Source organism: Lampetra planeri, chromosome 2 (assembly GCF_965212315.1).
Source record: "Lampetra planeri chromosome 2, kcLamPlan1.2.h2, whole genome shotgun sequence".
Taxonomy (NCBI): domain Eukaryota; kingdom Metazoa; phylum Chordata; class Hyperoartia; order Petromyzontiformes; family Petromyzontidae; genus Lampetra; species Lampetra planeri.
This window is the reverse complement of record NC_136108.1, coordinates 2,971,007-2,983,376: the sequence shown is the minus strand read 5'-3', so window position 1 is coordinate 2,983,376 and position 12,370 is coordinate 2,971,007. Positions and strand designations below refer to the sequence as shown.

At 47.3% G+C, this 12,370-nt stretch overlaps 2 protein-coding genes across 3 annotated transcripts in view; both read left to right on the top strand.

Annotated features, from left to right (window-relative positions):
• AK9 (adenylate kinase 9) overlaps positions 1 to 5,311 on the top strand; it is a 32,237-nt gene extending 26,926 nt beyond the window's left edge. For both annotated transcript variants that reach the window (XM_078604148.1, XM_078604154.1), the window contains exons 29-37: positions 225 to 426; positions 940 to 1,086; positions 1,306 to 1,523; positions 1,852 to 2,045; positions 2,953 to 3,122; positions 3,952 to 4,050; positions 4,180 to 4,282; positions 4,497 to 4,611; positions 4,826 to 5,311. In XM_078604148.1, coding sequence (XP_078460274.1) covers positions 225 to 426; positions 940 to 1,086; positions 1,306 to 1,523; positions 1,852 to 2,045; positions 2,953 to 3,122; positions 3,952 to 4,050; positions 4,180 to 4,282; positions 4,497 to 4,611; positions 4,826 to 5,064 — 1,487 coding nt within the window. In that variant the 3' untranslated portion in view covers positions 5,065 to 5,311. The remainder of the gene's footprint in view (positions 1 to 224; positions 427 to 939; positions 1,087 to 1,305; positions 1,524 to 1,851; positions 2,046 to 2,952; positions 3,123 to 3,951; positions 4,051 to 4,179; positions 4,283 to 4,496; positions 4,612 to 4,825) is intronic.
• A 2,271-nt stretch (positions 5,312 to 7,582) lies between these two features.
• Positions 7,583 to 12,370, top strand: part of LOC144724743 (triple functional domain protein-like) — a 189,425-nt gene continuing 184,637 nt past the window's right edge. Inside the window, exon 1 of the mRNA XM_078604129.1 lies at positions 7,583 to 8,274. Coding sequence (XP_078460255.1) covers positions 8,208 to 8,274 — 67 coding nt within the window. The 5' untranslated portion in view covers positions 7,583 to 8,207. The remainder of the gene's footprint in view (positions 8,275 to 12,370) is intronic.

Genomic DNA, 12,370 nt, shown 5'->3' with positions numbered 1-12,370 from the left:
TCAGTTCATGCACGTTGCGTAATATTTGTTTTGAATTGCATTGCAGTTTGCCGTATTGGGGGGGCGGGGGGGGCGATCGGCTTCCTCCAAACCCGTGATGCTTTGGGGCTGCTGCATGGCAATTGTGGAATGATGCATTGCATCAAGTTGCATTGCACTGTATACATCCTGTGGCGCTGACAGCATTCAAACGACCACAGTCATGAGCGGATCACTGGTTGCAGTTGCAGGCCGGCTGGCGCAGGAGTACGGGGTGCTGCGGCTGTCGGCAGGGGAGGCGGTGCGCACTGTGCTGGCTACCCAGCCTGGCACGGCCCTAGCAGCACAGCTCACGGCTGTCCTGCTATCTGGGCAGGCTGTGCCTGACGAGCTGACCACCCGGTGCTTGGACGTAGTACTCATGCAGCCAATCTGCCATACGCACGGGTACAATGCATTACAGCGCAGTTATATTAGGGCGCATGTTATACAACACACGATATCACTTATATGAGCACTTACGCAGAGCCGATAGGCACGTGTTTGGTCTCCTGCATCGAGTGTGATTCACATTCAGGAGCTGATGTACATGTGCACATGAAGTGAACGCTGCCACACGTGTGTGTAGTTGTGTCCGAAGAGTCAACTATAAGATATTTCCTGTGCTTCATACTCATAGCATTTACAGTAAAACTATCCTTTCAGGTTCAAGACAATGTATGAAGGGAAATGCACGTGATGATAAAAATCACACAAAGCTCACGCGTGGCTGCAAATTATACGTAATGACTCGCTTACCTGCAGTCTAATGGCCACCTATTAATTCAGATAATAAACCTAATCACTACCAATTCAGCCAAAAACGGCTGCAAATAGTAACATAGTGAGGTGTTCAGTCACATTGTTTCAGTGTTTTTCTGAAGTTAGTTCATAAGGTCACCTTGTCTGGCTGTCATTCAGGTTTGTGCTCGATGGCTATCCCTTGACGCAGAGGCAGGTACGCCTGCTGGATGCTCGCGGGATTGTGCCGGTGATCGTTGTCGCAATGCAGCTGGCGAGTTCGGAGGTGCTACAGAGAGGATTCCAAGATTGCAAGGGGCCTGGGAGGTAGATGTCCTTATTGCTGATAACATTTATTTTTGGACCCAGGTGTATATTTTTCGTGGATTATACATGGTCAGTGTTCCTATAAGCTGGTGTTTGTCCAAGGACACGCAATTTTGTTGGTTATGGCTGTCAGATTTGTGCCTAAAGAGTCTAAATAACATGCACTGCAAATTACAGCCTTTGTGATGCAACTCAGATTTAATGTTATTGTCTGGGCAGGTCTTACCCGCAGCTCGACAGCCCCCAGGCACTGGCTGTAAAGATGTCTCATCATCAGAGAGAAGTGGCTGCTGTGCAGGACTTTTACAAGCGTCAACACCAGAATTGGATTCTCATGGATGGCACCCGGAGCAAGTGGTGGCTGTGGACTGAGATGCTGCGCCATGTGGCAGTGAGTGTGCGGCAGATCCAGGACTATCTGCATGACATTGGCCGAGGTACGAAGCATTCACACCAATACTTTTTGAATGTGCCGTTGCCCATCACAATACGTGCAGCACAGTACAACGTCACATGTCCAACTCACTGGAGACCGAGCGGTAGATGGAATATGTGCAAAGGTAGAATAAGCGAACGTATTTAGAAAATGTCAGTTCCCCTTGAATAAATACTGCACTGAGTGTGGACGTTAATTGGTTAGGGCAAATATGTAATGGTCAGATATGGGACGCACTGGAATTTATTAAGCTTCAAAAGCAGACAGATTCGTACTTAGCTCATTCTTCACTCGTGTTCGTGTCTATGTTGCCCATTTGAAATGCTCAGGATGGGCGGCCCGGATTGAGGGTCTGTGCGTGACTCCGGAGGAGTGTGCAGTGCGGCTGGGTGAGTTCAAGGAGTACTGCCCAGTCAGCTTGGCACTCCGCGGGGAGTACGTCTGCTGTGACGCTCCCTCCTTGCGGTGGACTGCAGAGTTCTGCGGACACTACTACAAAATGGCTTCAGAGACTGATCTGCAGGTGGGATTGTGCTTGTGTTGTCTATTCCCTCGATGTTGTCTTTTTTAATATACAGCTCTTATAACCTTGCTCAATTCAAGAAATGTGTTAACTCGTACTCATTACACGTTTCACAGTGCTGTCTGCTGCTGGCCCAATTACATTTTGGGCCATTGGGCCTGTGCTTAGAAATTGTAAAATAATGTTTTACAAGTCATTTGTCTTATGGAAACACAAAGTCAGTGTCTACTTGTCTCAAATGAGCATTGGTCAGTGCTTATCTGTTGGTGGCCTTGAGAAAATGATAAATATTTAACATGTTAAATTATTTACTGTATCTAAAACTTACCTTTCTCATGTGTTATATATGTGTATGCAATATACATGTAATGGCTGTGTAATAACACAATAAAAAACTGTTATTAAATAATTGCACTTTGAATCAATCAAAACTTTAATTATAACTATGAGATCCCATCAAGAAAAGTCACTTGCAAGGCAGACTTGGTAGGAAATTCAATAATTTTGTACATAGGTAAACAATTGCAGGGAATTGTGCAAAGTAAAATCATTTCAAAAATATTGTTTCAAATGTTGTGATAATAAAACTAAAATATGCCTTTTTGTTGTCATTCTCTGATGTATTGTTATTTTTTGCTCTCCATACTTAAGTGTGATGTCTGATCTATGTGTTACTTGTGCCTATTTCAACTAATACTTATCTTGTGTCTTTTAAATGTACCTTTGCATTTGCATATTTGTTCTCTGCTCTTGGACAAGGTGCACACAATCATGATCACTGTAACTCGGGCTACAGAATATGTGATGGGCTGAACCAGGCAATTACATCCATACAAAAAATATATAATATATGCAAGTGCGACATTTGGCTGTAACTAAGCACTGGCACATTTCACCCCCTGCCCAGATTTTCCTTAAAAGTCCCGAGCAGTTCACGGCTCCGCTGGCACCGCGTGCTCTGCCTCCAAGCGACGCACTGCCCCATCCCCTCACACCGGCACAAGTAAAGCAGATGTTCCCCAAGCAGGTGGAGCTTCAGGGCTACTGCCCTGTCACCTACCTGGACGGTCAGCTCAGGTAAACCCACCTCATCCTCAATCTCAATTGTGTTTCTGTTCTATATTTCATCATGGGATCTCCTTTACCAGTACCAAAATATGAGAATAGGTTTTCCCCTTTTTTCTGGCAACAAAACAGGTGTTAATATGTTAAAACACCAAACTGAAACCTTTTACAAGGAATCATGTCTGCATTAACCACAATACTTGTGGTCAAGAATGCAAACAAAAAACATACTCGCCAAAAGGCATCCTCTGAAATAACACCGTTTGAGACGAGGCTCCAAAGAAAGCTGTCTCTGGTGTGGACCAATCAGTTTCAAAGACAATGCATATACTATCAGAGTATGTTTTTTGTTTGCATTCTGACCACAAGTATTGTGGTTAATGCAGACATGATTCCTTGTAAAAGGTTTCAGTTTGGTGTTTTAACATCTGAACACAACTGTTTTGTTGCCAGGAAAAATGGGAAAACCTATTCTCAATATTCTATATTTATTTTGTCTTGTTAAATGAGTATGCCTTATTGCAGCCTAACGAGCATCGGGCACTGAACTTAATCCTAAGAATATGTAACAAAATTAACTAGCCTGTTAAATAAATGTTGGCAGTGTTGTTCAATAACATTGAATGTGTGCAGAAAGTGTAATTTTTCACTTGCCACATCTTGTGTTGGTAATAATGATCCACTTAAAACGTGATACTGGTAGTGACTATACGGCTGTGATGGTAAACACTTCTAGACAGGATGGGTATAGAGAAATGCACATCTTTAGATATGCCTAAATCATTCAAGGAGTCCATAAGGTAGATGTTTCCACTCCAATGGAAAGCCTAATTTATTTCAGCTATGACTGCTTGGTGAATGGGAGTATGGAATTTGCTGCAGAATACAGAGGAAAGGTTTACACTTGCCTGTCGGAAGCTGCACGGCAATCATTTTTGAAGTAAGTGCCTTTTTAAATTTAATGTCCATCATATATTTTTTTCACACATCATATGCGTATCATGTATATATGTATTACACTGGAATTGTAATAACGTGAAATAATTTGTGTTATGCTTTTTTCCTGTAGGTTGCCAGAAAAATATTCAGATATTAAACTCCCCAAAAAACTTCCACCAAAGAGAGTGCCGATATCATTGACCTCACTTCCAATGTTGGGCTACCTGGAGCAGGTATTGCTGTTCATACATTTTCCAGCATAAAAACGCACATTTTCTACTGACTTGTATACGCAAAGAGCAGGCAGGGTATATTTAAGTAAAGGAATATAACCGGGTGTTTGTGTATTTTCTGAAGTACTGATTTAAAATGTATATATACAAAGGAACCTCTAGGCACATTGGTAAGAAGACTGTGTGGGTGGCTGTGGTTTTCTTTCCTGCTCAGGGCTTGTCAACTGCGTTGGTGAAAGCCTTGAGTGCAGTGGGGTGCCTCAAGCCTAAATACCCCTTCCTCTCTCTGCACCGCTCCGCCCTTCTGCTCGTCGCATTCCATCTCAAGAGTAAGTTCACTCACCGTTAAACCTTGGCCTTTCATTTTGAAACAGTGAACTGCGGGCAGGCAAGCGCAACTAAGCTTTGTTGTGGCTTTGCACAGCTATAAACTCATCACCATGGGTCTCCTTTAAAACTGAGTTACCGTGAGCAGTGTTTGGTGGGGGGGGGGGAGGTGCTTTGAATGCAGCAGATCCTGTATATTGAATGTGCATGTGGCAGCCTTGAACCCTAGGAGTTCTGAGCACGTGAAGACCGAGTACAAGCAGCGACTGCGGAGCTTTGAGGAGTGCTGTGAACTCCTGGTGCACCTGGGTTCCACCATGCCACGCGCCTTCCAGCCTATCGACCAGCGCCCACCTGCACTGGAGCACAGTATGCAGACCTTCCTGGCCATTGAGAAGTGTGGGTCAAAAGATCTAGACAAATCTGCAGGGATGACCCAGGTAGGGCTTGTATAACGGACAAGCGAATGTCAAATAACATTGATCAATCTGGAGTAAATGGCCATATATTCAACTTTGTAAAATTTTCATAACATATTGAAGAGTACTTAAAGTTGTGTGATGGATATATAAGCAGAACTCTCTTGTGTGACTCCACACATACATTAAATATGTTTAGTCTATTGGCCTATTGACTTTTTGTTCATTGAATTCTCTTGCACGTGTGCTGAACCAATTTTGCAAATAAAAAGCTTTAAACTATCCTGTTTTTTTCCTCAATGTTTTTTTTTTATTCTGGGATGCCTCTGGGAACCATTGCTCTATATCATTCGAGGGATTGGTTTAGAAATCTATTACATGAATGCTTTTTGCAATGATGCAATTTCTGCTTGCCTAAGTCTGCCACCTGTCAATCAACTGCTGGATGAAGACCTTTAAATGCCATGTCAGTCTTGGGGATCGTTTTTTTTAATGAAACTTAACCACAGTTGTCAGTGCGGGTTGGTGAAGGGGTTAGGAGGCCCAGAGCTGCTTTATATATCACTTGCCATGGATGTTAGCTGTTGTTGGGAATCTAAATCAGGTCGCTGGATTCATGGTACAATGCGCTAATTACTCTTCCACCACTTCGACGTATAAAAAGACAGGTTAAATATTACAAACAATTGAATTTCGTGTATTGAAATCGTATACATCAATATATTCCAGTGTATTCGAGAAAAGTTTTTCTGACTGGCGTCCTGGCTGGATGACTAGTGACGTCACTGCGCACACCTGCTTGATGACAACCCCTGCATCCCCACCCACCTTCCACCTCGGCCGCATCTTTTGATTGATTTTCTATGTTTATGCGGGTAAGAAACATTCAGCCTCAAGCTGATTTACAGGAACGACCCGCTGAGGACAGTGGTAAAACAAAAACAATTTGAAGTTACAGCAAATAACTCAGAAGCATTGCAGACATTTGAGGAGAAGCAAACATTCGAGGAAGACAAAATGAAAGTGATGCACCATTCAAGTAATACCGGCAGGTAAGATAAATAAATTGTAACATCAAATCGCACTCCATTCGCTCACCACCTGTGCAAGAAAAATGATGTCTTTCACTGTGCTATGATAAAAAATAAATAAAGAAAATGATGCGTAAATGTTACATTAAGGTGAATACAAATAAATAAAGCAATATTTCATACTATGTTCGAAAAAAATGTTTTGCTGGCTGACAGGGCGTCACGTCTGCAGCGAGGTTAGGGACGAACAGTCACGTCCAAACGACGTGCGGTTTGCGAGTATTAATAATGAATACGTTTACCATACTCAAATGAAGATGGTGATCAATAATGACGTGGGCTCGGATAAAATAAATAGACATCAGATGAAAGTGGAGGAATTTCAGTTTTATTTTTGTGCACGGCACAGCCAAAGCACATTCATTGTTGACATATTGGTGAAGGGTGAGCAGGACGACAAACTTAAATTAAATGTAGATTACCGATGTATTATGATAGAGGCACATATTGTATTTATCTAGATCCACATACGAGTTAGATGATAAGCTTAATGAACTGCCATAGAGGTGTACATTGGAATGCTACAGCCAATCTCGCAGATAATAACGATAGGTAGGCAGGAATGCAAATGACAAAACGCCGAGAGTAATGACAGCACCAGAACACACATTTAATGATCTAACCCTATCAAAAATTGCAACCACAAAAAAGAGCACTCAAAGGGGCCTGGCACAGGAGACGTTAATAAGATGGGACAGAGGGCCTCAACGTGGCCGCAGAATCTGCTCAATGAAGGCGAATCCCATCGGTGCACCCCCGTGACCCGAAGCCATCATCATCATCTCGATGGAGTCCCAAGCCGAGCAAAACGACGGGGGTGACATCACCCTCCGGAGAGAAAGAGATTTCCCCATCGCAGCCACACCGGGGCAGCACAGAGCAGGGCAACGTGGATATATTTAAATAACGAAACGACGCTGCGCGCACACGCACCACACACACACGCGAGAAAAAAAAATCAAAACCCAGAAGAAGAAAAAAAAACCCTCCCTGGCCAGGGATTCGGCAATCTCCGTCTCACCCCGCCCGGGCCGCTCGGCTCTTTCCGTTCATTCTCCTCTTCCCCCCCCACCCCTACCCCTCCATCGTCCGCAGCTCCGTTCTCCTTCACCGCCGCCGCTGCCGCTGCTCCTTCATCATCACCACCACCAACCACCTCCTCCTCCATCATCTTCATCATCAGCGGCGGCGGCAACCTCGTTCAGGAGAACATGGAGGCCCTCCTCCTCCTCCTCGCCGCCGTCTCCGATGCCTCCGATGCCGTGGGGTCGCTCCATTGATTCCGCCGTTGCCCGGTCGGAGCTGCAGAGGAGAAGAGGGGAGGGAGGGGAGGGAGGCGACGGAGCGGATTTAATCGCAATATTTATTCGGTTTTATCTTATTTTATTGTTTTTTTTTAGGGGGGTGGGTGGGCGGCGGCGGGGGGGGGGGTGCCCGGGGGGGTGGGGGGTTGTCGGCGGGTAATTAAAGCCGTGAGGGCGACGATATTAATTATTGTTACAGAAATTAAGACGACAACGGCGGCGGTGGAGCGAGGCAAAGCGCCGCGGCTGGAAGAGGGGAAGGGGCTCGGAGGGTTCGGAGGAAGCCGATGGTCGCGTCGGATTTCCTTTTGCCGTCAAGACGCCACTACGGCATCGGCAGCCGCAGCAGTAACAACAACGACGACATAATAATAACGGTGCAATCGCAACAGAAAACAACAGCGTCCGTGCGTCGACGATAGCGAAGGGAGCAAATCGGCGCCCGCTGCCTTGTCTAGCCGATCATGACAGCGGGGCCGTGGTGAGGTAGCGGTGGTGGTGGTGGTGAGACGGTGGTGGTGCTGAGGTTGTAGCGGTGGTGAGGTGGTGGTGGTGAGGTGGTGGTCAGGCCGTGGTGGTGGTGAGGCGGTGGTGGTGGTGCTGAGATTGTAGCGACGCTTGACAATAGCGCGAATCAAACAACGACGTTTAAACGCCGCGTACCCGGCAAATCGTAAACGCCGCGGACAATAACCAACGAGCAATAGTCCCGGGCTCACGACGACCCTCTCGCTTTAAAAAAAAAACCACTGTGGTCCACGATTTTATCAACGCAAGAGAAGACATGAATTCCACGGAGGTCGCCGACGACTCGTCCAACGACGCGGACATCGTGGCCTTCTTCAAGTCAGGTGAGAAGGCGGCTCCTGGGATGAACCCCACGTCCACAGAGATCTCCACAGATCTCTCCCTTTGCGTGCGTGCAGATCCACGGGCCCCCCACCCACCCCCAGATCTGATCTCACGTCACTCGGATCACAGGGTCGGTCACCCTTCTTAATTGATTTGATTTTTCAGGTCACCCAGATATTGTGGTCTCGTGTAGCCGCTTGATCACAGGGCCCAGGTAAAAGCCCTCAAGTTTCGTGATCGCATGTCCCAGATTGAGTGGTTCCAGTGTCTCCTGGATGCGTTCCCAAGTTCTCGACTTTCAGGGAAATCCCCGTTTTGTAAATCTCCTGTTCCCAGATCCGAGTTCGTAGGTCTCTTGACCCTAGGCCCTCTGGTTGCGTTGCCAAATTCCTAAGGTTGTGTTTTCAGGTCTCCTCCTGACCCCAGGTCTCGGGGTGCGATTCAAGGTGCGATGTCTTTTGGGTCCATCTGATCCCAGGTTCCTGTTTGTGGTTTCAGATCTGCCGACCCCGTGTATGTGATCCTCGCCTTATTTCCTGATCTTGGTGGTAGGTTCTCACCTCTAAGATCTCAGGTTGTGTGTTGGGTTTTTATTTCGTCACGATCCTGGTTCTAGGGTCCCTTATCCATTGGTAGTGGTCGCCAGAGTCCCTGATCTCAGTTCCCCTGTTAATTGGGTTCCACGATGGGCATTGGTGGGGAAGGTCTCGTTTTCCTCGTTTTTTTTGCAGGTTCCAACATTGTTGCACGGGTCATTCATTTATCACCAGGTTGTTGTCTCAGGTCCCATGGTGTCTTGATTTTTGCTCTGAAATCCCATGTTCAGGTCTAACCATGTATTTCAGTGGCAAATTGCATAAAATGTCTCTTGTGATTATTTTCCAACTTTAAGCAATACTTAAAATGGCAAACTACATTATGTGTAAATTTACACTTGAAGTGTTTAATGCAACTGGCCACTCGTCCTTTACCTAGGCTCTGAGTCATTGGGCTTCTGGGAGCTCTGAAATGCTCAGGTTTCAGGTCTTGATCCCAGACTGCATTCCCTGAGTGTCATGCAACGTCCACCGTTCCGCAAGTCTGGACATGTCTCGGGAGTTCCATGGTTTCTAGGCCTTAGGTTCCCAAATGTTCGGTGCCAAATTTAATATCTGTGCCATGGCCCCAGGTCCGGGTCCTATGCCTACATAAAGGTCCTAGATTCGGGTCACTCGTCATCATGTAGTAACTAGCACGTTCAGATCGCAGGCTGCTAGATGAGTGGTGATGTCATGAGTCTTAGAGACAGAGAGAATGATGCTGCTGCCTCGTTCGCCCTGGGAAATTAGATTTGCTGGAGGGTTCTGTTTCTTTGGATTTCGTGCGTTTAGTGCTTAAGCCGGTGTCCAATGTCCTGAAGTCCGCAGCGGTTCGGTTTAGTTCCTAACTGTTCAGTTTGATGTCGTGTTCTTATTGGTGATGGTTGTATTCATTTAGGTTTGGCTCTGTGTATCTCCCTGTGGTGTGGTTCCTTTAGGGGCTTGCTTTGAATGCAGTGCGTGTTCGGCAGATATGGGTTCAATTACTATTGCAATTGTGCAATTCGTTATACATTGTAATCACATTGTAATTGTGATTTCAGCTAACGATGCTGCTATGCCTAATTATAATTGATCTCAGGCCTAGTGTTCAGAGCTTCCACTACTGTACTCTTTAATAAACCCTGCTGGTGAGGGACTGGGATGGAATCATGTAAGAGAAAGAGCGAGAGAAGGATGCCTGACGTGTGCGCTAACAGATATAACGGCACGGTGGGAAATGCAAGAATGATGTTGTGTTTACCGGTATTGTCAGTGTGTTCAGACGTAACCAGGATGTTTACATTTATATTTTTGTCAATGAGAAAAATGTTGATGGGGGTGGTTATTACAATGGTGCTAGGCAGTGTTAGTGTTGGTGGTGCTGGCAGTGTTAGTGATGGTGGTGGTGTTAGTGATGGTGGTGCTGGTGGTGTTAGTGATGGTGGTGCTGGCAGTGTTAGTGCTGGTGGTGTTAGTGATGGTGGTGCTAGGCAGTGTGAGTGGTGGTGGTGCTGGTGGTGTTAGTGATGGTGGTGCTAGGCAGTGTGAGTGGTGGTGGTGCTGGTGGTGTAAGTGATGGTGGTGTTAGTGATGGTGGTGCTGGCGGTGTTAGTGATGGTGGTGCTGGTGGTGTTAGTGATGGTGGTGCTGGCGGTGTAATTGATGGTGGTGCTGGCAGTGTTAGTGATGGTGGTGCTGGCGGTGTTAGTGATGGTGGTGCTGGTGGTGTTAGTGATGGTGGTGCTGGCAGTGTTAGTGATGGTGGTGTTGGCAGTGTTAGTGATGGTGGTGCTGGTGGTGTTAGTGATGGTGGTGCTGGTGGTGTTAGTGATGGTGGTGCTGGTGGTGTTAGTGATGGTGGTGCTGGCAGTGTAATTGATGGTGGTGCTGGCAGTGTTAGTGATGGTGGTGCTGGCGGTGTTAGTGATGGTGGTGCTGGCGGTGTAATTGATGGTGGTGCTGGCAGTGTTAGTGATGGTGGTGCTGGTGGTGTTAGTGATGGTGGTGCTGGCAGTGTTAGTGATGGTGGTGCTGGTGGTGTTAGTGATGGTGGTGCTGGTGGTGTTAGTGATGGTGGTGCTGGCGGTGTTAGTGATGGTGGTGCTGGCGGTGTAATTGATGGTGGTGCTGGCAGTGTTAGTGATGGTGGTGCTGGTGGTGTTAGTGATGGTGGTGCTGGCGGTGTAATTGATGGTGGTGCTGGCAGTGTTAGTGATGGTGGTGCTGGTGGTGTTAGTGATGGTGGTGCTGGCGGTGTAATTGATGGTGGTGCTGGCAGTGTTAGTGGTGGTGGTGCTGGCAGTGTTAGTGGTGGTGGTGCTGGTGGTGTAATTGATGGTGGTGCTGGCAGTGTTAGTGATGGTGGTGCTGGCGGTGTTAGTGGTGGTGGTGTTAGTGATGGTGGTGCTGGTGGTGTTAGTGATGGTGGTGCTGGCGGTGTAATTGATGGTGGTGCTGGCAGTGTTAGTGATGGTGGTGCTGGCAGTGTTAGTGGTGGTGGTGCTGGTGGTGTTAGTGATGGTGGTGCTGGCGGTGTTAGTGATGGTGGTGCTGGTGGTGTTAGTGATGGTGGTGCTGGTGGTGTTAGTGATGGTGGTGCTGGTGGTGTTAGTGATGGTGGTGCTGGTGGTGTTAGTGATGGTGGTGCTGGTGGTGTTAGTGATGGTGGTGCTGGCAGTGTTGGTGATGGTGGTGCTGGTGGTGTTAGTGATGATGGTGCTGGTGGTGTTAGTGATGGTGATGCTGGTGGTGTTAGTGATGGTGGTGTTGGCAGTGTTAGTGATGGTGATGCTGGTGGTGTTGGTGATGCTGGTGGTGTTAGTGATGGTGGTGCTGGTGGTGTTAGTGATGGTGGTGATGGTGGTGCTGGCAGTGTTAGTGATGGTGATGCTGGTGGTGTTAGTGATGGTGATGCTGGTGGTGTTAGTGATGGTGGTGCTGGCAGTGTTAGTGATGGTGATGCTGGTGGTGTTAGTGATGGTGGTGCTGGCGGTGTTAGTGATGGTGGTGCTGGCGGTGTTAGTGATGGTGGTGCTGGCAGTGTTAGTGATGGTGGTGCTGGCGGTGTTAGTGATGGTGGTGCTGGTGGTGTTAGTGATGGTGGTGCTGGCAGTGTTAGTGATGGTGGTGCTGGCGGTGTTAGTGATGGTGGTGCTGGCGGTGTTAGTGATGGTGGTGTTGGCAGTGTTAGTGATGGTGGTTGCTGGTGGTGTTAGTGATGGTGGTGTTGGCAGTGTTAGTTATGGTGGTGCTGGCGGTGTTAGTGGTGGTGGTGTTAGTGATGGTGGTGTTGGCAGTGTTAGTGATGGTGGTGCTGGTGGTGTTAGTGATGGTGGTGTTGGCAGTGTTAGTGATGGTGATGCTGGTGGTGTTAGTGATGGTGGTGCTGGCGTTGTTAGTGATGGTGATGCTGGTGGTGTTAGTGATGGTGGTGCTGGCGGTGTTAGTGATGGTGGTGCTGGTGGTGGTAGTGATGGTGGTGCTGGTGGTGGTAGTGATGGTGGTGCTGGTGGTGGTAGTGATGGTGGTGCTGGCG